This window comes from Neopelma chrysocephalum, unplaced genomic scaffold (genome assembly GCF_003984885.1).
Source record: "Neopelma chrysocephalum unplaced genomic scaffold, ASM398488v2 Primary Assembly neopelma1_23, whole genome shotgun sequence".
In the NCBI taxonomy this organism is placed as follows: Eukaryota; Metazoa; Chordata; class Aves; order Passeriformes; family Pipridae; genus Neopelma; species Neopelma chrysocephalum.
The window spans coordinates 24,922,342-24,949,406 of NW_020897691.1; the positions used below are offsets into that span (position 1 = coordinate 24,922,342).

A 27,065-nucleotide genomic window follows, 5' to 3' on the forward strand; every position below is an offset into this window, starting at 1 on the left:
TGTATTGCTTGGAGCTTTCAAGGCCCATTATGACTTCTTGTCGACTCTAACTTTCCCGTTTTGGATGTTATGCTACTTTTTGTTTCCATCCAGATTTGCAGAGGGCTGGGAACACCCCTCCAAACCCATCTTTCTGTTCGTTGCTCTCCCCCGGCAATAGCAGTGGTTGTGTGCCGAGAAAAGGGGGGCAGCGTCTGCTGCGGGTGTGTCGGGAGCAGCATGGCCGAGTGTTGGTGGCCCCGGGGACGGTTGCGGGGGTGTCAAGGGACACGAGTGGGCTTTTGAGCTATGCTTTTGTAGCCGTCTCAGTGCAAATCGGGGGTCCTCGTTTTCCACTCATGAAGCGAACTCTACCGACGGGGGATCTCCTGCATCACTCCGTCTGCCTCACTGTGCGCTCGCACTGAGTGAAGAAGCGGCCGAGAGAGGGGAAGCGCCCGTTTGCCTCCGGACTTTCTCCCTCAGAATTCTTCCACTGGAGTTAGAGCTGCCGGAGGGCGGGCGGGGGTCTTCCGTCCGCCGTCTTCACTCCGCTTCTCCGGTCAGGAGAAAGATTTTCGCTCGCTAATGCCGACTCCGAGCATTTCCCCGGGAAGCCCCCGCGGCGAGTGCACGGCAGGTGCTCCGAGCGCGGCGGGGTCCGTCCTGTTCCCGACGGGGACGCGGGGGAGCCGGGGGCGGCCGCAGCGCCGGGCCGAGGCGGGGAGCGAACAAAAGCAGCTGCCGAGGGCGCGCTGCCCCGACGGGGCCGGCGCGGTGCCGCCCGCAGCGGGGGCGGAGTGACCGGGGCACCCGGCCCCTTCTCTGAGCTCACACACACACACGCACACACACACACACCGCACACACAGACACCGCACACCGAACACGCCCGCCCGGACACACGCAGAGGCCGCTGGTGCGCGGCGAGAGGATGCGGCGGCTGCGCCCCTGGGCGCTGGTGCTGTGCGGGCTGCTGTGTGCCGGTGCCGGGCCGTCGCTGCGGAGCTACCCGCACAGCGCGGTGCTGGACGGCGCGGGCGCCTACCGCCTCCGCTGGGGCCGCCGCGGCAGCGCCCTCGCGTTCCGTCTGGAGGTGCGCACCCACGGCTACGTGGGCTTCGGGTTCTCGGCCAGCGGCAGCATGGCCTCAGCCGACATCGTGGTGGGGGGCGTGGAGAGGGGCCAGCCCTACCTGCAGGTAAGGCCCGGCTCCTTTATCTCGTCCGCCGGCCCGGGACCAGCGCTGCTGGCACCCCGCTCCCACTCCGCTTGCCGGGTCCTCTTTGTTCGCCCACCTTCCCCCTCGCTGCTTCTCTCTCCGGATGCCCCTCTTTCCCTGCCCCTCTTTTCTTTCTCAGCTTCCTCGCCCCGCATCTCCATACCTCTTTACTTCTTCCCTCGAGCTTTTTGGTCACCCCTATTGTTCGGCGTTCATTTCCCCTGGAGGAGATACTCCTTTTCGATCTCCTCCCTGCCAACCTTCCCTCTAAAATTCTACAATGTTTTTATTTAAAGGTGTCAGGTTTCTTTCCTTTTTATCCAGAAAATGCAACAACCCTTTTATCCCTCCTTGGGCGCTCTCCCTGCCTGCCAGCTAAGCCTAGACCCGCGGAGGAGAGGGGAGGGATGGCAGTCTCTCCCAAGGAGGTGCGCCACCTTTCCCCTCACCCTGCCAACAACTGACGGAGTTTGGCCGTCCTGATGCCGACTGAGCTTGGTCTTTCTAATTCTACTGGTATGAGAGCAAGATCCCACCAGCTTCCAAGCTTGATGACGCCCCCGTCTGCTGGGGCACAGCCGCTGATGCTCCTTTCTCTGCTGTTCCTCCTCTCCTCACCTGGAGGTGTTTTGTCTGAAGGAACTTGCAGAGTAACCACAGGGACTTCTGATACATGTCCTTGGTCTGGTAAAGCAACCTCAGAAGGGCCCAGCTGTATTGGCATAATTTGCTTGGTATGTTTCTGTAGTAGTCTAGATGTTGTCAGGGCTACATTTGGAAACAGGAGTGCGAAACAGAGGCTCTTCTGGTGCTTCCAATGAATCATCCCTTCGAAAAGGCACTGGTGGCTGGTGGGGTAGAAGCCATGAGAGAGGAAGGGACCCACACCTCTGGTCCCCTCTCATCAACCTGAGATACGGTCTGGAGGAGATGCCCTGGGGCCAGGGGAGCAGGGACAGCTTGTCCCATAGGTCAGTGAAAGGGGAATCAGGCCTGGAATGACATCGTCACCCCCTGTTGCTTAAATAAAATCTTCACAGGCAATTTGAGAGCAGAGTTTTTAGAACTCAGTTGTTAGAGCATGGTCTAGGAGAAGTTGTCTGTCTTCATTGTCAGAGCTTTTTGATCTTTGAAGCTGCTGCTTAAATTTTAGGAGCTTTTACTCTAAGATTATGGATTTTTATTAGCATTTTACCATAAGAAAGCTAAATGCATAGTATGCTTTCCCTACTATTTGTCAAGATTTTATAAAATCTATACTTTTCCAGAAAAAGGGAGCCTTTCTTTTTTTTTCCCCTCTTAGTTTACTGTATGAAGTTTAGGCAAATATTGTCTTCTCTAAGTTCAGATCAATGATTTTCAAAATATTGTTTTCTCCATATTTCAAAATAAAGATAATTTTTCTGAAAACCTGAGCCTAAAAAAAACACTAATAGTAATAAAAATAAAACCTATTCTGCTCATTAAAGAGTGAGCTCTTCGCTCACAGGATGTAATGCTCTCTGGAGCCTTACACTTCAGAAGATACACAATTAAAAGAAACCCAAACTTCTTGCTTGATTAGTTCACAGATCCAGTTAGAGCAAAGCAATCCTTTCAGAAAGGCATTCAAAACTAGAGTAGACATATCCAATGGTAGAGGATCCATCGCTTCACTTGATAGTTTATGGCAATGATGAGTCTGTGTTGTTCCTGATTTCCAGTATTAGTTTGTCTGGGTTTAAGTTTCAGCTGTGTATCTTCTCTGCTATGTTAAAAAATGTACTCCCCCTGCATCCCACCTCCATAAAGTTATTTATATGCTACAATCAAGGCAATCAAGTCACTGCTCAATTTTCTTTTTTCATAAAATAAATAGATTGAGCTCTTTAGCATCACTGGACATTTTCCCCAGCAATCAAAGCACTTTTGTGGCTCTTTCCAGCACTCTTCACGGGTTTTTGTCATCCTTTAGGAGTGGGCCCATACAAACTCCATTCTTCCACACATTTTATTCACTGACATTCCATGACAAATAGAAACAGACTGTAATGCCTGCTGATACAGAACTACTGATATTTTTCCTGAAACACTAATTTAGCACACAAACTGCTATGCTAAGTGCTATGAGTTATTTTGTTGCACTTTTGAGATGCAACTCAAGTATTTCTTCTGTGAAATACTCTTGTTATGCTTGCTTGCAATATGAGGCCTTTTCCATCCCCATTCCTTCTTCAATTCCAGTCAGCACAGTTTCCTTTTAAACTGGACTGAGGTTTTTTAAAAAGTTGCTCAGTTAAAATATTTCCATATATTTCCATACTTGCATCAACAAGGAAATGCCGGAAACAAAGATGGCCCCAAGACGGCCCCCCAAATTTGTCCAAAGGCTTTTCCTGATCAGGCAGCAGGGATTGCTATAAAACAAATAACTTGTTCTAGGATGCCATTTCAATAATATCCAATTCTTACCTTTACTGGACATACAAATACAGTTGATATTTTAAAAATACATTCTGTGTTAATTGTATATCATCATAATTTACATTATTTACTACTGAAAAAGATTTTTTCATAGATAGCACCCTTGAAAGTATGTGGTTTTATGCCTAGCTGCACTCCATGAAATATGTACGCCCTATAATGAATGAACTTACTTTTCTTTTTGGTTTTAGAAATATGTTTTTATTCCATGACCATCAGTTGGAAAATGTGCATCGTGGTCTAAACTCTTAGAAGGGTCATTTTTTGGTTTCTTTGAAAGTTTTGAGATGTTTGTTAGTGGCCTGATGTTCAGATGATGTTCTGAAACACCTTTATAGCCTTTCAAGTGGGCATTGAAATTGCTAGTCTCTTGGGTCAGTTTTGCCTCTTCCCCCCCCTTAAATTCTCTCTCCTTCTTAAAAATAGAAAGTGTTCTTGGAGGTGAGAGTTCTCTTCTGGGAACAAACATGTAAATGTAGTTAGACTACAGCTGTCAGTAAGGGTAAAAGCAGATAATCCTTAGTGTGTGGAATATCCAGCTATTGAAGTAGAGGAAAACTTTCAGATAGTTTTCAGAGAAGAAAGAGAATGCTGTTTCCTCTAGCATTTATTCATTGCCCACATAGAGCAAGTAAATGCTATTCCCACCATCAGCAAGCAGTGTTTGCCTTGAAAAAATCGGTGTCTCAAAGTCCTGGATATCCAAGATTAGGTTTTACTTTTCTCATTTTTCAGGCGTATCCTGAACTTGAATGTAATGAGCTATTTGTTTTGATTTGCTTTTCTGTGTTTGAGCTGTATTTAATCTGAAAGTGTGCCTGACATAAGGAAAGGCTAAAATTATTTGGAAATCTGAGGTTTAGTTTTCTTTAATTATATCAAGATGAAAAGTGTTACAATGTCATAAGAGAAGAAGAACAAACCTTCATGGTGTACCAGAGTAGTTTTTTGAAAAGCATTTGAATGATCTGAGAATTATACATTTACTATAATAACATTTCAGAAGGTATTTGAAATGGGAAGCTAAGCATATTTTGGGAGGATTTAGAGGACATAGCATGGATATATGTATGCATACATGCATAACTTTAGTGTATTGTTGTGAGAGAGGCACCTCCACCAAGCAGAAGAAAAAGAAGGAGATCAGTGAACAAATTATTCTCACACATTACTGAGAGCCCTGTGGTGCCAGATTGTGTGAGTTTTGGTGAGCATGTTTGAGAACAAGACACCAATGGGGGTTGATATTGGAAAGCTTTCTTTGTCTGTATAGGAAGGAGGTGGACTTAGGAGAGTTCATACTTAGCAAAATATTACCTCGAAATATTGCCATGGTCACTTGCATCATGTGTTACTCTTTGTAAAAGTTACAAGTTCTTGGGGCAGCCTCAGCTTTTGCATCTAATTTTCTTTCATCTTTTTTTTTCTTCTTTTTTTTTCTCTTTCTTTTTTTTTCCTAATGCATCTCTTTGTGCTTCTGAATTGACACAGCATGCATTTTCAGACTAGACCCATGCTTTTTCCTTGGTCTCCACCCCTGTCTGGAATTGTGCATCCCCACCCACAGCACGTAGCTGCTGAGAGCCCCATTTTGGGGAGAGTAATCCTCCTTGATGAATGCCTATTTTGTGCAAGTTATACAAGAGGGTTGCATTGTTAGAATCTTCTGTTGAACTTACACAAAAATAGTCCCTACTCAGGGTGAATAGGGACTGTGTGTCACTAAAAAGTACTTTATTATTCATTAGAGCCTTGCTTGTTAACTGTCACCCAAACTAAAGAATATCTGTTATCAAATGTATCCCATAGAGTTAGCTTAATTGCTCACAGGGAAGTACTTGGAAGAGATTTTGAAGGACAGAAAACAGTGAGCATTTTCAGTACTTAGCGATATGCTGCTTTTAAGTGCACTCATGCCAACAGCAACAAAAGAAGTGTTTAGAAAACAACTTGAAAGGCACCAAGAGATGCAAAGCAAGTGCCACACTGACATATCTCAGTCGGTGTTTTGTTGGAGGTATTTCATGCCTTTGGGCATTGGGGCAAAATCTCCAGATGACTAATATCTCCCTCTTGTCTTCAATGTGAGGCATAAAGAGACACTCCAGTGTACATCTCCACTGGCTGGATGCTTTGTAGTTCCCTTTCAGAGGTACAATAGTTAGGACAAGGAAGAAACAGTTGGTGAACAAAAGATGGGAAGAATTCTGAAGCTGTTTGCAGGCTTTGGGGAGGACTTTTTTGCAAGTATTTTTTTTGTTTGTTTTTGGAGGTGGTTTTTTGTGTTTTTGTTTGTTTGGTTTTTTGTTTTGTTGGTTTTTTTCTTTTATCTTTTTTTTCTTCTCTTTTGGATTTTGGAAACACCAAGAAAATGAAATTTTCCTACAGCTCCCCAAAAATATGGAATTGTAGCCACCATGAGTGATGTAAAGGCTTAAAATAATGGAAGAATAATTTGATTCCCAATACTAACAAGGATCACAGAAGCAGGAGAGGGAAGAGGGGAGATTTTCTAAGGCACATACAGAAATTTTGGGAACAAGTATCACTAATAGTTGTGCTTGAAAATCCCCTAAGTGTTTTTAATCTTCCTCATAATTGAAGTAATTGAAGTAATTAAAGTAATTAAACCAAGAAAACTTGTACTGGTTAAATGTGGCTCCTGTGTAAGGAATGTTCCTTGCGATAAAGTGCAGTTGTAAGATTGTATCATGCAGTATCTCCTACTTACTGATTTTCTTTCCCTTAAAGCATTTTGATACATGTTTTGTCTAGTCTGTGTTAGGACAGCCTTTAATCTCGTTTAGTATCTTCTGATATAACTGGAATATAAACTCTTAAACTAACGTTTATTCTCCATGTAAAGACTAGGACAGACCCTTGTGACTTCACTGCAAAGTCAAATTACCCATGCCAATATGTGATGTTGTATTTCAACCTCTAACTGCTTGTGCTTCTTACACCTTTATGTGGTTAGACAGGTCTCCACACTCCAATGTTTTCATTTGTGTGCAGCATAAGAGATATTTTTTTATCTCTCAGGAATGTCACATAAACAAAGGGGTGTCACTGCCAGCTATAGGCTACTGGAAAGCCACTCTGGGCAGCATTTAACTAGATATAAGAAATACCCTGAAGTGTATTCAAGTGACACAGTTTGAAAGATAAAGACATATTTCTAAATAAATGATTGTGTTTAATGTGTAAAAATTACAAACCCTCTTTTTATAAAGAAAATGTATGTACATACACAGGCATTATCTGTTTCTGTAAATACTCAGGTGGAAAATGTGTTGTCATTGTGTATATGTGTATGTCTGCATTTGAAATGCAGACACACCCACAATTATTTGTTGGAGGTAAAAATTTTCTGTCCTTATCAAAGTTAGTAGTGCACAGGAAGTAAACAACCTACATTTACTCTAGTGTATTTCATCCAGTTTAATTGGAATTGTACCAGGAATTGTGCACAGCTTCTCAGAACTGCCCACATGAGCTAGATCCAGGCTTCCTAGCAAGGATTGAATCACTTTTTGCTAATCTGAATTTACTTATCCCAGTTACTTTAGGAACATACTGCAACTGCTTGATTGCTGTTGCTCTACCTTTTCTATGGTTATTTTTTCATTTGTGTCCAATCCCAAGATCGGCTCAGTCAACTGGAATGCTCTCAAGGTGTTCTTGCACTAAGCAGTGACGCTTTCAGACTCCTGCTTTGTGTTAGGTTTCTGCAGGTGGGCTCTGCTTTTCCCTACCATAAGACTATAGTAAGATCTTTGCCTGAAACTCAAGCTGAAATTTATTTGGGTTGAAAAAAAGTTTGGTTTGCTTATTTGTAAACTCATGTTCTGTTTGCTTGTTGCCAAATACAGTGTAAAAGCAGCTTCTTTTTGGTGGTAATATCTAGTGTGTGCTGGAACCTTGAGCAGCAGGATTCCATTTAAATTGAATGCAACAATAAAAAAGAGTTAACCACAGGTTTTTTTTTGGAAACCCAGAAAGGCATAGCTCGGTGTTTATTTCAAACAACTGTTTCATTAAGTTCTTAAGCTATCCACCCTATTTATACTAAGATCCTCTCCTGCACCAACTTTCATCTTTGTTCCAGCTTCGTGATTCCTTTTGCCAAACTTGTCATTGGTCCTGGTCATAGACATCAGTTTGGTAATTTGGATTGGCTACAGAACATAGGTGGGGATGAGTTGCAACATAGCTTGTTTTTCTGTCATTTCCCATTCCTGACTTGCTGCTTTTTTAACTTCTAGGTGTTAAATTGCTGACAAAACAGCAGCAATCTTCCAGTTAGAGAAGGGCAGCATGCATAAATTGGAGTGGCAGAGTTGCTCACAAGCCAAGCCCACAAGACGATTGCTGAATGGGGCAACAGTCTGAGAATTATTTTATGCTCCCTGAGGTTGAAAGGAGGTATATATAATTTAGTACAGGAAATGGATATTGTAAACAAAACAATCTTGTACATTGTAAAGATCTGGGGAGGTAGTCCCATAAACACCTGTTTCAGTCCGTGATGACAGCTGGTAGGGCTTTTGGGGTCAGCCTTCCCTCCTCAGCTGTGCTTGCATTCTTGAAGGAGGAACCAACCTCTTTTCACATCCTTAAGAAATTACTCTCCCTAACTGTTTGTGAAGCAGAATCAGAAACCATATATGTCACAAAACATTTTTTTTAAGAAGGAGAGAGGCTAATGGAATTTGAAAAACATATAACATGATCGGCCTCGCATCTGGAAAGGAACATAAAATAACTTATACTGTCAGGAAGATTTTTCATTTTCCATATGTTTTTTCAACTTCTAGGTAATATGAGGAAGGAGATACTTAATTATGTGATGGATTGCACAACTTAGTCCAGAGTTTAATATGGTATTTTATGCAATATTATTAAAGGGAGTACAAAAACTTTAAATGTTTCATGTGTAAACAATTTACATAAGCATATTCTGAAATAAACATCCTTGTTATCATGTAGTATGACCAATAACACTTCTGAAACTTTGTTTTAAACACTCTTTAAATAATCAAAGATATTCATACTGGAAAAATATAGTTGCTTCACCCTTTTCTTTCTGTAATTCTCATACTTTTGTAAAGGTGATTTGTAATTTGAAAACTTTATCTTCATTAAACACATGATATATGCTTTTTAGTGCATATAAGAAACGGAACAATCTGGGTTCAAGTACTGAATCAGTACATACATCCATATTGTGGATTTATCCACAGTCACACATGTGAGTGTTTCAAAAATTCAGTTTTAAGGAATTGACAATTATTGTAAATTTCTGCTGGGACTCCATGAAGTTTGGGGAGACTTGTATCAGTGTAATCCATCCTACAAAAGACACAGGATTTCCAGCTAACTCTATAGGGTAGGAAAACCAGATCTGTGTAAAAATGTCACCATTTTAGAGCCTTTTCCTACTTGGTAGGAAGACTAAACGGTTCCAATATGAAGTGTGTTTCAGACCATGTGTTATAGATATCAAATCACTGTTATGCTGTTGATGAAAAAGTCACACTCCTTTCTCTAAAGAATTAAATAAGTGAAACCTATGAATGTAAATGACTTCTGTGTTACAGTAGTCTGGACCTGAGAGAGTTTCAAACCATATTTAGATATCCTCAGTTCAACTGAAACACAGATACCCAACTTACCCTCTCTGGCCTCTTGTGAATCCGTTCTCTATACTGTCACTTTTCAAAGGCCTTCAGAGGTACCCAGCTTTCTCTTTTGACTAGACACAAGGACTTCAATGGAGTGTAGGAAGTCCAAATATGGTGATTTCTATTGCATTTGCACCATAGGAGCAGGACTTTAATTTATTTTTATTTTTCTACCCTGACAGGAAGCATAAGATATGTGGGAAGATACAGACATATATCTACATAGGTATATCTACAACTAACATTTTCTTACTTTTCCAAGTTGTGACTGAAAAAGATGTGGCATCATATCTTTTCAGTGTGTCTTCATTTTTGAAAGCCTCCTTTTGTTCATTATGTTTTGTATATAAACACAAATCTTAAAGGCTTTTAAGCTCTGATGAGTAAATTGAGCAAAGTCTGCATAGTTTGACTTAAAATCTCTGCGAACAGAAAGAGATATGTATGGTTCCTGGGCAATATGGCATTATTTTGTTTTAAAACTGGTAAACAAACAATTTTCACGTGAGAGGTTGAGCAATCAAGGTCTGAGTTGTTTAGTTTTTTTTGGTTACTTTATTTGGTTTTATTTTTGTGATGAACAGCTGGATAATTTTCAACAAAGGAAGTAAAAATAGTAATAGGAGCAGTTTGCTAACTCCTAAATAGGTCTTGGCAAGTGTACTTGCAGTTGATTCCTCTTGGGTGTTTCTACTGCACACAGTGGAATTGTAAGAACTGGGGAATAAACACTGTCTTCCTAGGCACTATATAAATTTCTTCCCAGGTATTCTCAGCACCCTGATATTCAAGACCTGTTTGAACATAGCGTGTATCAGGCAGAGAAAGTAAGTAGAGACAAGGAATTAATTACTTCACAGAAATTTTCACATAAGAAAGATTATTAATTGTCAGATTAACATCTAGCCACAGAATAATTTCAGGTGTGCCACTGAAATCAGTGAGGTGCTGTTCATTGTGGACAGCAGGGGTGGGCAGCGAGCACCAAGGCAGGCAGCAATGCGAGTGCCCAACACAGCTCTTGTCCCGTGGGGAGGATCCTGGTCCTCTCCTGTGGCCTGGGCTTTGGGACCACCTTCCCCAAAGAATTCGCCAGCAGCCGCAAAAGGAGCCCCTCGTGTTGAGCCAGAGATGTGACCTGGTTTTGACTGTCGTGCAGGTAAGTGACAGTCACGTTATCAAGGCACATCAGAGCTAATACCTTAATTACACAACTTCTTTGAGTTATTTTTGTGTTCTCCCCTGAGGCTCATAGAATTCAGGACTATATCAGAAGAGGTTTTTGTCTGGTTACAGCTGTGTCTTCTAGACTTGTGAAGAAATGGTGAAGTTCACCAACAAAATATTTGAGTGTGAACACCTAGCTTTGCTTCACACATCTCAGCTTTCCTTCTCACAGGGTTCAGGCAAAGACTTTGAATTTGTTCACATGAGGAAAAGTTGTTCTTGAATTTGTATTCCTCAATATTCCAATGTGTGGGTGCTCTTTCTAATATGAGTGCCTTCCTCCAATTTAAGGTAACATTTCAGCAAAGATATCACACTTCAATAAAAGCTGATGTTCACAAGGTTACATTTCTCGTCCTGACAAGCCCTTACTATTTTTAAGCAGAAGCAGAGATTCCACAGAGGAGTGTTTTCAGAGCAGGAATGATATTGTGTACAGACATGCACTGCCTCTTTCCAAGTTCTGATGCAGGGCTAAAGTGGAGTGTTTTGATCCCATTAATTACCCATCTTCAAAGAACCATCCCAGAACAAGTCTATTATTTCCATCTGGAAAAGCACAAATCCAAAATTATTTCTCTAAACAAACACAACTCATCAGTACTCTTTCTTTCAGGTCCCAGGTGCTCTTTTTGGTGATTATTTTTCCAGGTGTCTATTCTTTGACATATGTACTCATTCATTTGTATTTGTAAGAAGTGGTGATAGGAAAAGAAGGACTCTGTGGTCTCTTGCACACACACAGGTTTTTAGGGTGGGATTAAGTTTAAGATTACAGCTCCTAAACAATCCCTTAGTGAATTAATAAGGTTTCAGTTATTGTTTATTAGTATAAAAATGCTTGGACATAACATTTTGCAATTTTTCATCTTTGTTATCTCAACTTAAACAAAAGGGGAAAGCTAGAAGTCTCTCCAAAAGCGAATAGAGGTCCAAACAGCTACAAAAGTAAATGCCTGCCAGAATCACTAGTGCTGCATTATTTTGCAAGGGATACCACACAATTAATACTGTCTGCCTGTTTGGTGTGAGAAATACATTGATTAATTAAAAGCCCCCTTCCCTACCCCAACTCAGGCAGAAACAGCCTAAAACTCAAAGGAGGGCGACCAGAGAAGGTGCGTCTGAGGCAGTGGCCAGCCCTTTTCAGGTGGCTGCTGAAGGAGGAGAGGGAAGGCTGGGTCCCAGCTGCACTGGGCTGCAGGAATTTGGGGTGAGGAGGTTAATGACCTGACATTGCTGCCCTGCTACTCCATTGTACCAGGCCTTTGCTGAACCTTTGATGGAGAGCATCTTTCTTATAAACAGTTCCCTAGCCTCTTCCAAAACCTCAGTCTAATCCCAGTGCATCAGATTTTGAATGAACTCAGCACTTTCTGTCCTAGTTAAGCCATAGGGTTTCTGGTTCCAGTCGATGTTCATTCAAAGTTTGTTTTTGTGGGGAAATAAAAAGCATAGGAGAAGTTGTGAAAGGAGGGAACAGTATTGTTGTTACAAATATTAAGTGAAATTAGTTCTCTCTGTAGTTTCTCCTGAAGTTCATGGCATCCCAGTTATGATAAATAAGGTTTCTTGTTGTTGGGTACAACCTTTATTTCTGCAGTTATGTACAGGCAACCTGTTGCTAAAGTTACTCCAAATGTCCTTCAAGCTGCTTATCAAGGAGACTTGCTTTCTTGGAGATTTTGTATGAAAAAATAGTTCAGTACCACCTCACATTTATCGTTTGCTTCAAAACTGATACATGTTTCAAGGGGCTTCAGTATTAGACATAGAGTTTCATTTTTAATATTAAATTTTAATAATAATGGGTCACCTTTTCTTTATAACAGGATTATTTTACAGATGAAAACAGAGTACTAAAAAAGGACCCTCAACAGGATTACCATCTGGAATATGCCATGGAAAACAGTACACATACAATATTGGCTTTTAGCAGAGATCTGCACACTTGTGACACAAATGACAAGAGCATAACGGTAAGAGACTCTGACTATATGTAGACAGATGAAGTAATTGATACAGGTTAATTGTATATGTAGTTATTAAGCTGGTTATTAAAATCCCTTTTTAGTAAAAAGACAGAATTAGAGAAATTCACTTTGCTCAACTTAAATTAGCCAAGTAAAATACTTGTGCTAGTTTTATTAAACTGTTATATTTTCATTTCTGTTTTCTTTGTCCTTCTACTTTAATGCATTATGTTCTTTAATTTCTAACAAGAGTACAGAGGATTGAAACAGGTATCTCTGGGCCATCAAGTCCCAGATGCCACAGTTGCAATCATTCAAGAAATGACAAATTAAGAAACACTTTCACTAACTTGTAATTGATCTTAGAAACAGATTTTTAAAAAGTTTGTGGTAGACATATTTAAAGTATCTATTTATTTCTTTAGTCAAAATTAAGAAGTTAAAGAATTTTATGCTAAAACTTTCCATGGTAAAATACTTTTCATGTCAAATTCTTGTGTTACCCTAGGGACTGCTGTGCTATTTCCTAAGCGTAATTTAAAATTACATGAAGTTGATGATTTCTGTATTGGAAATGACAGATAAGTTAGACAAATTTGCAAGGCTTTCTGTGCTTTGGCTTGTTTAGTACTTATTTTGGAAGCTGTAGTGTAAGAGTAAAACAGTATTTGCTTTATCTATGTTTTCATAACATAATGCAACATGAGACGCTGAAAGATGCAGGAAGCAAAGGAAGCAAACCACAGCTGTATAAACCACCAGTTTTCCAGGCAGTCAATGGATCTCTGTTTTTCACACCTGCTCCAAATTCTGAGCATAATTTAACATTCTGGAACACTTCAGGATTTATTAGAGCACTTTGACTCAAGCGTGGTTATTGCAACCTGAGAATAGTTTACAGAGAACTGATCTGTGCAGTGACTCTAGAATGATTTTTAAGATGTAAATCTGTCCTGTAATTGAATGTCTATCTTCCCTAGTATGTAAAGATGTCATTTCACTGAAGGTATTCACATTTTCACAGATCTGAGCCTGGAAAAAATTTGGCAGGGAACCTCACTGCTGGCCGAATAAGTAATATCTCTAGAAAAATATTTATCATGTATTTAGTTGGATACCTCCTTATGAATCTGTTCTGCCATTTGCAGATATGATTTCAATTCACAACATAAGGGAAGAAATTTCTCAGAGAAAGATTTAACTTCTGTGTATCTCCAGTGAACCCCATACATTATTAATTTTAAAGGCAAAATTGTGTAAGTAGATGACTGCTCCTCTGGTATACATTGTCATTGTTCAAATACAGCTACATCTATGTCATACAATTGTAGGAATTATGTGAACTATGTAAGGAAGATGTTGCTTCTATTCCTTATGGGCTTTTTGTTTGGTTTTGTTTTGTTTTTTCAGGAGAGCACAGTGCGGGTAATCTGGGCCTACCACCACAAAGACATGGGAGAAGCGGGTCAAAATTACCATGGATCTAATCGTGGCACAAAGAGTCTACGTTTGCTAAATCCTGAGAAAGAAGTCTTATCTGCCTCTCTGCCATACTTTGACTTGACAAACAAAGACGTAAGTTACTCCATGTTTTGGGTTTATGCGGAGATGGGAATAAAGTGGTAGCCAAAGGTTTGGGCTTACACAACAGGTAGTGTGACTTCTATATATTGATTAAATATAAGGAAGGAATTCTCCACTATGAGGTTGATGAGGCAGTGTAACAGGTTGCTCAGAGAAGCTGTGCATGTCTCATCACTGCAAGTGTTCAAAGTCACGCTGGATGGGACTTTGAGCAACCTGGTTTAGTGGAAGATGTCCCTGCCCATGGTGAGGGGATTGACATGGGGTGGGATAGATGTTCTCTAAGGTTCCTTCCAAGCCAAACCATTCTTTGATTCTATGATAATATTGTGTTCTTGCCCTTTTTATTAAGACAGGTGCCTGTACCAGACAAGGATACAACATATTGGTGCCAAATGTTTAAGATTCCCATACAACATGAAAAGCATCACGTGACAAAGGTGAGTGATTCAGACTGACCAAATTTAGAGGAACTCAGATAACAATTACACTTCAAATCAGTTCTTGCACTTTGAAATTTTTTTTTACTGCTTACTGGAGGGAAAAATAAGACCTTTTCTCTGTCTTCACAAACATGGGTCAAGCGTATGTGTATGTGTGCCCAGGACCTGATTCAGGTGTGCCCTGACAACTGCATGCACAAGGACAGAGCCCCATTCTTTCTGTTCTTTTCTCTTCTCCTTTGTCCTCTCTCCTTTAAGAAAATGAGGTTGAAAATTATTTCTGTCTGTAAATATTTCTGGCAAAGACTAAGTAAAAAACCATGTTACATCAGGTTTCTACTTTTATATAGGAATTAATTGAATTGCTTTTAACAGATAGTAATTTTAGATTAAAAATAATTAAATGGTGATGTTTGTTCAAATAAAGGGCCAAGTTCTTATTTGATTCCAGTCACCTCTCTTGCGATGGCCATTGTGGAGTTATGCACGTTATGTCACATAAGCAAAGACACCGTTATCTTCAGCTATGTAAAAGCCCAATATTGTGAAAAAAGAGGTGGATGTTGTAGTTTATTTAAAAATTAGTGAAAATGTGTGTGTAAAAATTCACACAAGACTCGGCAGAATCCTAGGTGATTTTAAAGCCCACAAGCATAAACATGTTTTCATATAACACATTTTCTAATTTTCTTTCACTTTGAAATTGAAAGCTTAGGAGTGCTGAGCAAAAGATAGTGCTCACATTTCTTCCCAAGAGCAATGTATTGAAGACCTCATAAAAGAACAACTTTTTACTGTTCTAAAAGTCTTAAGATAGCACAGTGATATAGTTCTGGCCCTCAGTTTTATTTTTCTTTAAACCCTTAAGTGCTTTAAGTATACAATTATATTCCATTTTTTTATTATTGTCAGTCATATTTCTCCAGTGCTTTCAGTAAGACTGAAACTTTAACTCAGATAACATGATCTCCAGTGTAAGTCTAATAAATACCTATAATGATTCTGAAATTTTGGGAGTTTCTGCACTTATGAGAATGAACAACTGCAAGGCTCAAATTTCTGCTTTCAGGTACTTGATCTTTAATCACATTTGAAATTTATGACAGCTACTTTCACAGATCTTTATGAAAAGCAGACTTTGCTTGTATTATGGTGTATATGTCAAGATTCCTAATTTTCTGCTTTCAAGTGTGAGACCTTTAAAATGGTAGGATTAGAATTCAAGCTTTCCATGTTAAATTTGGTGGAAGGTGTAAATACACGCTGTTCTGCTAGAAAGTTCTCTGGAGTGTATTTTCTAAATGTTTCGCCTGACTGCACACACAGTTGCTCAGTTTTTAAAAAATTGTGATTGGTTGAAGCTAAAACAAGATTTTAGCTCAGAAATACACTGACTAATTTTTCAGAATAGTTTTATATTTTTTTATTTTTACAATGTATAAAGAATATTAAAATTTTAGAAATAGTATTTTCAGAAAAGTGTTTTTTAAAATAAAATTAAAAATTAGAGTAGAATCCTTAGTAATTTTCCATCTTCAAAAAAAAAAAGAAAATTTCATGTTACTGCTTAAAAAATGTTTAGAGAGAGAAAAACTAATGCAGAAAGAGAGTAGAACTATGTAGGAACACTTCCTTAACCTTTCTTTTCAGGAGCACAACTTATATATTTTCATATGGTGACTTTTTTAGATGACACATAGAGGATTGCTGTGGAATTGTATCTATGTGCTCTCGCAAACTGATTAAACATTTCCTAAAGCCTACTGATGCACAAAGGATGGGGCTTATGGCTACTAGGGAAGACATTAGCTATGCAAACAAAGATTGAATTTCACAAAGGAGAGGACAGATGAACTATTTGGCCTGATCAAACTGTCTGTGTTAGTTAAATACTTTTGTAGATTTTGATTCTGGATTTATTCTGTAACACAGTTTTCACACAAATCTACACATCTCATTTTTACAGACAGAAAAAAAAGTTTTAGAAATGGTACAAATTTGTCTCTGGTATGATTTATTCTACTTCAGTAGTGTACATGTGAACTGACTTTGACCATTTCTGTCCTCTTGTATGATTTTGTGGAGCACTGAAGTGCACAGCTCAGTGCTTGTTGGACAACCTGTGCCACCAAAAATGTGTGCTTAGCTGTGTTGATATGTAAATCTGCTGATAATCTAGAGTCTCAAGTAGGTGCAACAGCCTCGATAGGAATTTTTTTTCATACGTTCAGCTCTTCTCTGTCATTCTTTCCTTCTTGAAAATTGCTCTGAGCATTTTATAGTAAAGTGCTTTTTCTAAAAAAATATCAGTTTCATCAGGAAAGCATGATGTTTCAGTGAAGGAAACTGAAAAAAATCAGGCCTGTCATTAAAGGTAGAGGAGACGACTTTTAATCGTTTCTGGTTAACAAATGCCAGGTTCTGAATTCAGATTCTGAATGTAAAAGGATTATTTAATTTCTATTGACTGCATTATTTTTAAAACGAGTGACTATATGCTTTTAGCCAGAATATATTTAAGGTATTTACAAGTATATTTTGTAGATACAATCTAGTGGTGCAACAGATGGGCGACTGATAACACTTGGACCTAGGCTTCATCTACTCTAGTGTTGTAGTTTCTTCTGTTAGCACAAGACAAAGAAATAACTAGCATAAGAGATCTCAAATTTAGTCAAATGTAAATTATGAAGGACCTTAGGTCTTTTCTTTCTCTTTACATAATAGTCACGTTGCTTTCTGGGAATCCCAGGTAATGGGAAACAGCTTATTTTCATTGATCAAGCATGCACCATGACATGTAAATTGTGGAAGAGTTAAGACTGTAATCTTGTGTTTGTCTCATAGGTAGATTAAGGACATGAATAAGTCATTCAGTAATTTCTCCTTGTGCTGCATTTACCAATGGAGAACAGAGCTTCACCGCAATAAGGAGGCACCCAGCCAGGGTTAGGACTTCTCTGTCAAATCTTCCTTTGCTTCACATCTCTTGAAACTTTTTTCCTAGGGAAGAGATTGTGTCTTCCTACATGTCCCTACAAAGCCTTCTGTTACAAGATCTTTTGTAATGCCTCCAGGAACTTCTGGAGAGATAACTCATAATAATATTATGCCTGCTAGGAAATAAAACAGAATAAGAAATTTCTCAGTAGCTGGGCATAACAGTGATAATAATTACCCAGGTCACAACCAAAACCAGGTACCGAGCTGGTTTTGTGACTAATGGTGTACATCACTCCTCAGTTCAAGCTGCCTACCTGGCTGAATTGTGGCTGTTTGAAAATTTGTTAAACTTCTACAGATTTTCCCTCCCATGTGTTTTCTGATATCAGAAGCAATTACAAGGGAAATAGGTAAATTTTGAAAACAATAATATGCAAAACAGATAAAAAGACTTCATTGGAGGTAATAGCAGGCAACCATCTTTCTTCAAAACACCTATTTGCAGGATGGGTCTGCAGTGGTCCTGGAGTGATGGACCTTGGTTGCTATTCACATGGGAGAGCACATGGCTGCCTGTCTGCAAACTCCTCCTGCAGCTTTGTGTGCATTGGCCTGTTTTGCTTCTTTGAGCTTCAGGCTGTGGTATGTGCCTCAGGCTTACTACCCAAGGGATTTTTACTTTTCTCACATAGAGAAGTTTGCTGAGAGCCTTCTCAGAAGTAGCTTTCTTAGAAAAAAGCATTCCATTTCTTGGCCCAGACTTTCCAGAGATGGGTTTAAGACTATGTCTTGCTAGGATTTTTGCAGTTCTCTGTAAATATAATTATTCTGACTGGTCCTGAATGTGCCTCTTAATCGCATCCCTAAAAGAAAGTTCTCTGGTTTCACTGACTGCACCCTGGGAAGGACCTCCGCTCCAGCAGGACCTGTCAGAGGGAGAGAGAGAGGGACCCACTGATAGAGCAGACACAGGCATGTCCATGCACCCACCTCTGCATGAAAAAGCCATGCTGAGGACAGCTCCCTGGGTGTGGAAAGCCCACACAAGCAGAGACACTGAACGCCAGGGTTGGGAGAGGGGCTGGCAGAGACAGCTAACCCTGGGAAGCACACCCTGAAAAGGGGAGTCTCTGCAGCACCCTCCCTCTTGTAAATTACCTGTTTTTAAAGTCTCTTTCTTATTACTTTTTCAGGTAAAAAAAAATAAATTTATTCAGTGGCAGCACACTGGAAACTTCCAAAATCCTGTCATGTTTGTACTGTTGAGATGTCTGATTTTCATGATTTTCAGTGCATGTGGATATGTGTGTGCTGACACATCTTTCTGTTTTGATAGGTTGTAAGTCTATTTGCTGACAATTGGGTTTTTTCTGTTTATTTACTGAATTTATTTTTTGCTCATTGTGAGGTGGCATCATGCAGATATTTACTATTAGCAAGAAAGAGAAAATTTGTTTTACATTCATGAGAAATACTTCCCAGTGTTCCAGTAAATACTGTTTTTGCTTTATGTTCAGAGCTTGTTCTTACTGCTTTTTCTACTCGTGTTTCTACAGATACAGCTCTTTTTTATTACTGTCTTTAGCTTAGGTTTCAATACTCCATGTCTTTTGTTACTTAATGTAATTGTACTGCTTATTAAAATAACTGCATCTGCTAAAGATTCATAACTCTGGCTTCACATTAACCACAGGTCTCCCATGTGCTTGACTATTTTTTCCACTGCAATTAAGAAACTTTAAGATAGTGTTTCCTCTATTGTCTCTAGATTTCCTGTGAATCCTCTAGATTTGTGGTCTCCCACTCCACCTGACAAATTGTTTAATTCTGTGTGTAAACTGAAAATTTACAGCATATACTAGTGAAGGAATGGTATGTTTATCCTACATGCCAAACGTGCCATCATGAATTTGTGGGAAGCTTTTCAGCTTCAGTGCATAGCAAGTCTGTGCTAGTTTCAACATTGTAAATGTTCAATTCCTTTGAAATACACTGTGTTTTCCTTAGAAAAAGTAGTTCCCTAGGCTTCATTAGTAATAATCCTGTAGTGAAAAATATGTCAAATATTGAATTTCCCTTTAAGAGTAGGAAAAATAATTTATGTAAAATAAAAAGTATAATTGGATAGCAGGGTCACTTAGCTGTAACTACATGTCCTTTCTCTAAAAACTACTCATTTTCTTTCAGTCTCAAACTTTCTAGGTTTTTTTCAAAACTAGTATAGTCAGAGAAATACCAACAAAAAGGCTGTGATGTGGCCATGCTCACGAGCATAAAATACTTCTGATTCTGTAAGAGAGCTTTTTTAATGGGATGTCCAGTTTTAGAGGACCTTTACCATTGGAAAGGAGGATGGTAGGTTGCTTTTTGTAAGGTCTTAAACATTTGGATTCTTGTAGAAAGTAGTCCTTCTATATGCATTATTTGAACCAGCTTATGAAAATGGAATGAGCAGGTTTAGCACTGCTGAAATGGGGTATAAACCCCATCATAGGGGTGAGGCTATGTGATCAAAAATCAGTATCTGTTAAGTACAACTCATGAATACTCAGGAAACATATTAAAGACAGTCAATTTTCAACCATGGAGATGTGCTTCCTCTTATCTAAGTTGACTTATCCAAGGGTCTGAGCCAGCTGCTTAATTGACCTTTATAGTGACAAAACTAGCTGTGTATCATCCTGAGAAGGTGTCTAAAATGTATGAGCTCAAGCATCCCCTGCATGGTTCAATCTCTCTCTCCCCATTGACAGATGAGAGAACCCAGACAACCAGTTTGTGTTAGATAACTAGCTCTTACATGAATGAATCAGGGAAGACATACACCACCAGAAAGGTCAAGGGAGAGAAGAGATTATGATAGAAGCAAATATTGCAAAATAATACTTTTTTTAAAAAAAATTTGCTTTTGGAAAAAATGGACTTTTCTTAACCACAACCCTATGTGATTTTTTTGGCACTAGACTTTCAATGTGACTAGTGAAACAGGCTATGCGTATAATCAGAAAAAACTGAATTATTTAGCATTAGCTGAGAAGCATTACATTGGGCATATTTTTATATAAGCACCAAAGTTTTTCACTACTGATCTCCTTAAAAGATGGAGCCTCTTTCCAATTAAAGAAAGGCCTGTGTTATAACACACCAGCAGCTGCTAGTTAATCTTCATGTTCTGTTTCAGGGCAAACTCTGATAAGGAAGTAAAAACTCCAAAAAACTTGTTGCCAAGGGTAACTTTGCTTTTTGACAGTGGAATGCTTTAGTAATACCAAAGACCTCAGTGTGAAGATACAAAGGGGCTCCAGTTTAAGAGACTGATTGATTGGAAGCCAGAAGGCAAGCTTGTATCTTGCCGTACCTAAATGAGGGCACTGATTTTTAACTTGAGCGATACCAGACAGTAACTGCGTGTTACTCTCTTGGGCTTGAACTTTTACATTTTGCTAAATGTAATAACTCTAGCAAATTGCACTATGTAGCCTGACATAATATAATGTTCTATATTTTCCCATACATTCCCCTACAAGGCAATTGCAGCCTCGGTAAACTAGATTGGCAACCAAACAATCATTTTAGGTTGCAAAGCTTGTAAGCTATCTGCCCTTTGATCTGGAGGGCTGGCTCTTCAGTGCAAGCCTGAATTGGCCCATTAGGCTTAGCAGTGCTAAAGATTCATGTAACTGAACAGGCTGGAAATTAAAAGTTTCCCAAGTGCTGTTTCAGGAAATAACAGAAATACATTATTCTCTCATATTCTACTAAATTATTTCATATGTAAAACTGTTTGAGATAGTATTGCTTTCTGTGATCAAAGATTAAATTACATATGACCACAGATTTTACTATCACACCAAACAATATTTCTTACGGAACATATTTTATTTTGTGGTAGTCTTCTTTCATTTCACTTATATGTGTCAGTGATAAGAATGCTTAAGTTATGCAGTTATTTCTGCATTTTTTATTTCATACTTGGTATGCAAAAATAACCTACTCATTTTTGTTGTCAGCAAAGTTGAACACTTAGTTAATTTAGCCCATTTTCTTTTAATTTTTGCTTTTTAAATAAAAATAACCTCTATCCATAAAGGCAACGTATTTACTATGCCAGCATGTGGTTGGAAAATATGCGTGCTATGTGATTTTCTGGTTAAATAAAAATCAGGTGTGTCATTTCTAATTACATACAGGGTTTAATGGCAGGAGCTTTAACTTAAGATATGATCAAAGTTGAGAATGGAAAAGAGAAATGAAATCTTTTACTGAAGATGTCTGAGTTTCACCTCCCAATTCTGAGATGATACGTAGTGTGATCTTCAGGAGAGGATTCTTAATGATTACCCCATTTTGTCTTGTGCTATGTTCTTATTTTTTCTTCCTCATCCTTAGCTTTGTTTTAGTGTAAGCCTGTGACTTCTTATCTGAAAAGACAAGAAAATTGTATCTAGAAATTGTCTGCAGCCAAACAATCAACACTTCTTATCACAGCAGGCAATAAAATATTTTAGAGTAGGATTGGGCCTAAGATCAGCAATTTTGAAGCATATTTTGTGCCAGTATCAGAATAGCAGGCTCATAGGTAGTAACATCTGTCTTGATGGGTGTTGTGTGGATGGATCACACAACAAATCTAACTTGGTCCTATTAACATCTTGGCATTGCTTCTTAAGATCAACTTTCTAATTCAGACAAATCACACAGTAGCAGCATCTTAAGCAAATTTTCTATAGGGCTAATATAATTGCCCTATATATGATGTTATTATACCCTCTCCACCTCTGCTTCCACTTGCAATGTACAATAGTTGCGGCTGTGTCTAGAGCATAGATTCATTGACTTCTCTTTAGTAACAGTGGGAAAATAGACAGACAGTGGTCAGACAATGCTACTGTGCTGTGTCCACACATAGCATACTACATTGGGTTTGCACAGCCAGGTTTTGGTAGCGGGGCGGCTACAGGGGTGGGTTCTGTGAGAAGCTGCTAAAAACTTCCTCTATGCCCAGCATAACCAATGCCAGGCAGCTCTAAGACAGACTTGCAGCTGGCTAAGACTGAGCCAATCAGGAATGATGGTAACATGTCTGTGATAACATACTTAATAAGGGAAAAAAAAAAGTTATTGCACGGAAGTAATTATGGCCAGTGAAGTGAGGAGTGAGAATATGTGAGAGAAACAACTCTGGAGACACCAAGGTCAGTGGAGAAGGAGGGGCAGGAGGTGCTCCGGGCACTGGAGCTGAGATTATCTTACAGCCTGTGGTGATGACCATGGTGAAGCAGCTGTGCCCCTGCAGTCCATGGAGGACGGTGGGGATGCAGAGATCCACCTGCAGCCTGTGGAGGAGACCCACACCAGAGCAGGTGGATGCCCAAAAGAGGGCTGTGGATCCATGGGAAACCTGTGCTAGAGCAGGCTCCTGGCAGGGAACTGCAGATCCATGGAGAGAGAAGCCCACACTGGAGCAGGTTTTTCTGGTAGGACTTGTGGCCCTGTGGGAGACCCACACTGGAGAAGCCTATGCCTGAAGGACTGCACCCCGTGGAAGAGTGACCCACATTGCAGAAGTTCATGGAGAACTGTTGCCCGTGGGATGGACTCCTGCTGGACAAGTTGGCAGAGGACTATCTCCCATGGGAGGGACCCCACGGTGGAGCAGAAGAAGGACTCTTCTCCCTAAGCAGTGGCAGAAACAAGTCATGATGAACTGATCATAACCCCCATTCCCCATCTCCCTGTGCCACTGCTGAGAGGGAGGAGGTAGAGCTTGGGAAGGAGGGAGGGATGTGGTAAAGATGTTTTTAAGATTTATTTTACTTCTCATTATCTTGATCTGATTTTGTCAGGAATAAATTCAATTAATATCCCAAAGTTGAACCTGTTTTGCCCATGATAGTATTCAGTGAGTGATCTCTCCTGGTCCTTATCTCAACTCATGAGTTTTTGCTATATTTTCTCTCCCCTGTCGACTTGTGGAGGGGAGTGATTGAGTGGCTTTGGTATGTGCCTGGCATCCAGCCAGGGTCAACCCACTACACATATATGACATCAAAATCCACACATATGACAAATGAACCACTCATTACACCAAGACTGATGTTATACCTGCATGGAAATAATTTACATCTTGTATATAACTGAAATGCACAAAAAATCCACCCAAACCCAAAACACCTAATCCTGAGAAAAACTGAATATCTAAGCAAATTATTATAAACTACAATGTAATGCTCTTCATTCTCCTTTTTCAATCCCCTCACTTTCATTGCTATGGCTTAAGTTGCTTGAACTGAAACTGTGTCTTTCTGTTTTGTGAAGTGCCAATCACAGATTCGATTTCTAGAGAATTGCTATGGTATAATTTTAATATATACTTTAAAAGAACCATGTAATCTGAAAATAGCCTGTGTTGTGTGATTTCATGCTTGTGTTGAGGCGTGTTAAATCCTACAGAAGGGTACCAGGACCTTACTTTGGGTGAAAAAATTTGGAAATCATCGTGTTAATATGAGCATTACTTAACTGCACTTAGTTTGTAAGCCATCTCATGTTAGCATATTAATCCTGTAAATATACATTTTTAGAGGGTTATGAGCAATAGTTCCTTGGAGCTGTTCTACTGACACAGGAGGCTGTGTCATGTCAAAATCATAAGCTCTGTGCTTATTTTATCCCATGCTTTCCCTTCAGCAAACTATAGGTGCCAGGGTGTGCAGGTTGACAATTCTTCTAGAGGCTCAGTATCCAGATGCCTAAGGTCTTTCTCACATTTGTTCACTTTTGGTAGTCCTTCACAGAAGTCAGCATGTCCTTTTCAGAAAATGTGTTTCCTAATAGTATACTTCTGTGTGTAAAACAAAAAAGGGACAGGTTGTAAATTCTCGCATGCTCTGTCTTTGGGCAAAGCTGTGCTTTCACTCCCAAGCAGGAGGAGAAAAGTGCAATGTTATTTAACTACATGATTGAGGGGAATGTTTTGCAGTTGTACAATAGAATTAAAACCTTCTCCATTGCTATCTCAAGAAATGGGTAGACATTGCTGTGCGTGAATGGTGATTTCAGGATTTCACAAAGGGAGTACCTTCACTGACTTTATTATTTATACTATTCAAACTGTATGTTCCTCTTAAATATATATAAACTCATTATAGAGTACCCATTTTGGCTTTAGATCTGAAACATATTTGGTTTCATATTACTTTATTATGATATTATTTTCACAGGGAAGTAATGATGCTGATGATTAATTGACGATTAATTGACAAATAATTGGAGTTGACACACTTGGAGTGTGTCAACTGTACTGAGAGACTGTGGTCATACTGAATACCGCAACCACTCTGCCAGTGCTGCTGCTGCTGCTTAGGAGTGCAATGAGTGTATTGCCAGGAGGTGTAATTAAATGAAACATGTTTTTTCTTGACCTGAGCTTTTTATGAGATTGTTCCTCAGGGTTATACTTTTTAACTATTACTAAATGTGTTATCTTAAATCTTCAGACATACATCAGGCAGAAACAATGTTTTATGAGTATTTTTTTAAGCTATACTTCTTTTAGATGTAGTCTAAATTCCTGTATGTCTTTAAAGGCTGGAACTCCTTATGAGTGGCAGAGTTCCAGGTGATTTAACAGGAATAAGAACTTAAGAATGGACTTCATGGCAGAGAGAACAAGAAGCCCCAAACCCATCTCTAGTTCTCATTTTTAAATGTTTATGATTATTGTTTATTGTGGGTTTTTATTCCTCTTTCCTAATTAAAATATTTAAGGTGTTCTGCACACTGACCGGCAAAATCTGGATGTAGAGTGTAATCATTAGAGAGAATCATCATGAGAATAGACAGATTTGTGTAAATTTAGATAAATGGCCTCCTCTTCAAGCTAGCAGCACATCAACAGTTACCTTTTACCTGAAAGTACATATTCTTTTCCAATAAATATTCTGCAGCTTTAAACAGAGGTATGTTAATTACTTCTTTATGCCATATACTAATAAAACTTAACTTAAATAAGAGCCTTCATTGAACAATGCAGTTACTGAGTAAAAAAATCCTTTCTTTACACCAAGAACAGGAAATATCTGCTTTGAATAAAATTTTCTATTTACATGGTAAGGACCTTTCCTCCACAGTGATGTTAGGATTTTTGTTCTGCGTTTTAAAGTATACTCAAAACCAGTTAAACTGAAATGCCAGTAATATAACTTAAATAGTAATATAGCTTAAACCAATCAATCAATCAATTAAGTCAGCACTGTTATTTCAATTTAGGATTATGTCTGGTATTTGAATCTCACTTTGGAAAAAAACCCAACCCTCCAAACATATTAAGTGCAAATCATACAAATTTCAATACCTTAAGTTGGTCTGGAAAATTTCCATCCTCCAAGGAAACCTTATCTAATCACATGATAAGATTAACGTTGGGGATATTGCTGTTGCCTATGCCTTTTTCTCATCTACATCTCTTTTTTTATTAAAATACAAATACCAAGAGCTGTCACTAACTACACAGGTTATATTTTCCTCCAACTGGAGGATGTGAAAAATATATATGAAAAAAATTCAAGTGAACATTTTTACCTTTGAAGGACAATTCAAGTCAAGCAGTGATACTTCCTGTTGTACATCAGTTCTACATCACCTCAGATGACCATGAGTCAACAAGAAGCAGTGGCTTTACTCTGCCTCTTAACTTAACAAAATATTCGCCTTTCTAAGTAAGGGGCATGGCATAAACTCAGAAGCACTTGGAATAGAGAGGGATTTAAAGGAATTTGTCAGTAGTGATGACTGAATTTAAGACCTGGATTGTACAGGGAGGAAAACAGAAATGGGCACTTAGCTGTGTACATGCAAATGATACTGCTGATCTCAGGAAACATTACAGCAGTTAGTCCATGCTAGACTGCAGCCAGTTGAGCTTTGAAACTGTCTCCTTCAACTCTGTCTATTCTGTGGTATTAATTTAATGTCTTCTGACAGACAGGGTAGGATGGAGGCATGGGGAGGGTGGTCTCTACTGACCCTGGAATACCTTAACTCCAGGCTGAAAGTCTCCAGCAGATTAGTGTCCCAGGTGCGAGACTGGCGTAGATAGGATTTTCTATTGACATGAGCTAGTTGTTGTGTTGTTAGGGTTAAAACCCTGTTCTGCCCTGGAGTCATGGACTTAAACATCTACCCCAGCTGAGAGGCATGTTTCCAGCTCTTGAGTTTTTGCTCAGCACATTTCTGGGTTATGTGCAAGTGTTAGGCAGCAAATGGCTGGTGGTTTTCTTTCTGAAAATTTATAGGAAAATAAAACCATATTACTGAGGGTTTTTTTCTGGAATACATGGAGGGGTGTTTTGCTGAAAAAGACCCAACTTTATAAAGCCAACTAAGTATTTGCTTTTCTGAAGAGAAATCTAAAACCTTAAAAGAGATGTTTTAGATAAATATTTGATCATTTCACAATTACTCTTCTGAAAAAAAAATCAGAAAAAATCTTGATGAATCCTAATAAGAAGAAATTGTGTCAACCTTTGAAGAAATTTTCCAAGTC

General features: G+C 39.2%; 1 protein-coding gene across 2 annotated transcripts in view; it reads left to right on the top strand.

The window, feature by feature from the left end:
• Nucleotides 1-387: 387 nt before the first annotated feature.
• MOXD1 (monooxygenase DBH like 1) overlaps nt 388-27,065 on the top strand; it is a 50,890-nt gene continuing 24,212 nt past the window's right edge. The window contains exons 1-4 of one of the 2 annotated variants that reach the window (XM_027690833.1): nt 388-619; nt 12,408-12,554; nt 13,959-14,123; nt 14,489-14,572. In XM_027690833.1, the coding sequence (XP_027546634.1) occupies nt 12,477-12,554; nt 13,959-14,123; nt 14,489-14,572 (327 nt within the window). In that variant the 5' untranslated portion in view covers nt 388-619; nt 12,408-12,476. Of the gene's footprint in view, nt 620-859; nt 1,181-12,407; nt 12,555-13,958; nt 14,124-14,488; nt 14,573-27,065 lie in introns of those variants that run through there. The other variant, XM_027690826.1, reaches the window with a different exon arrangement.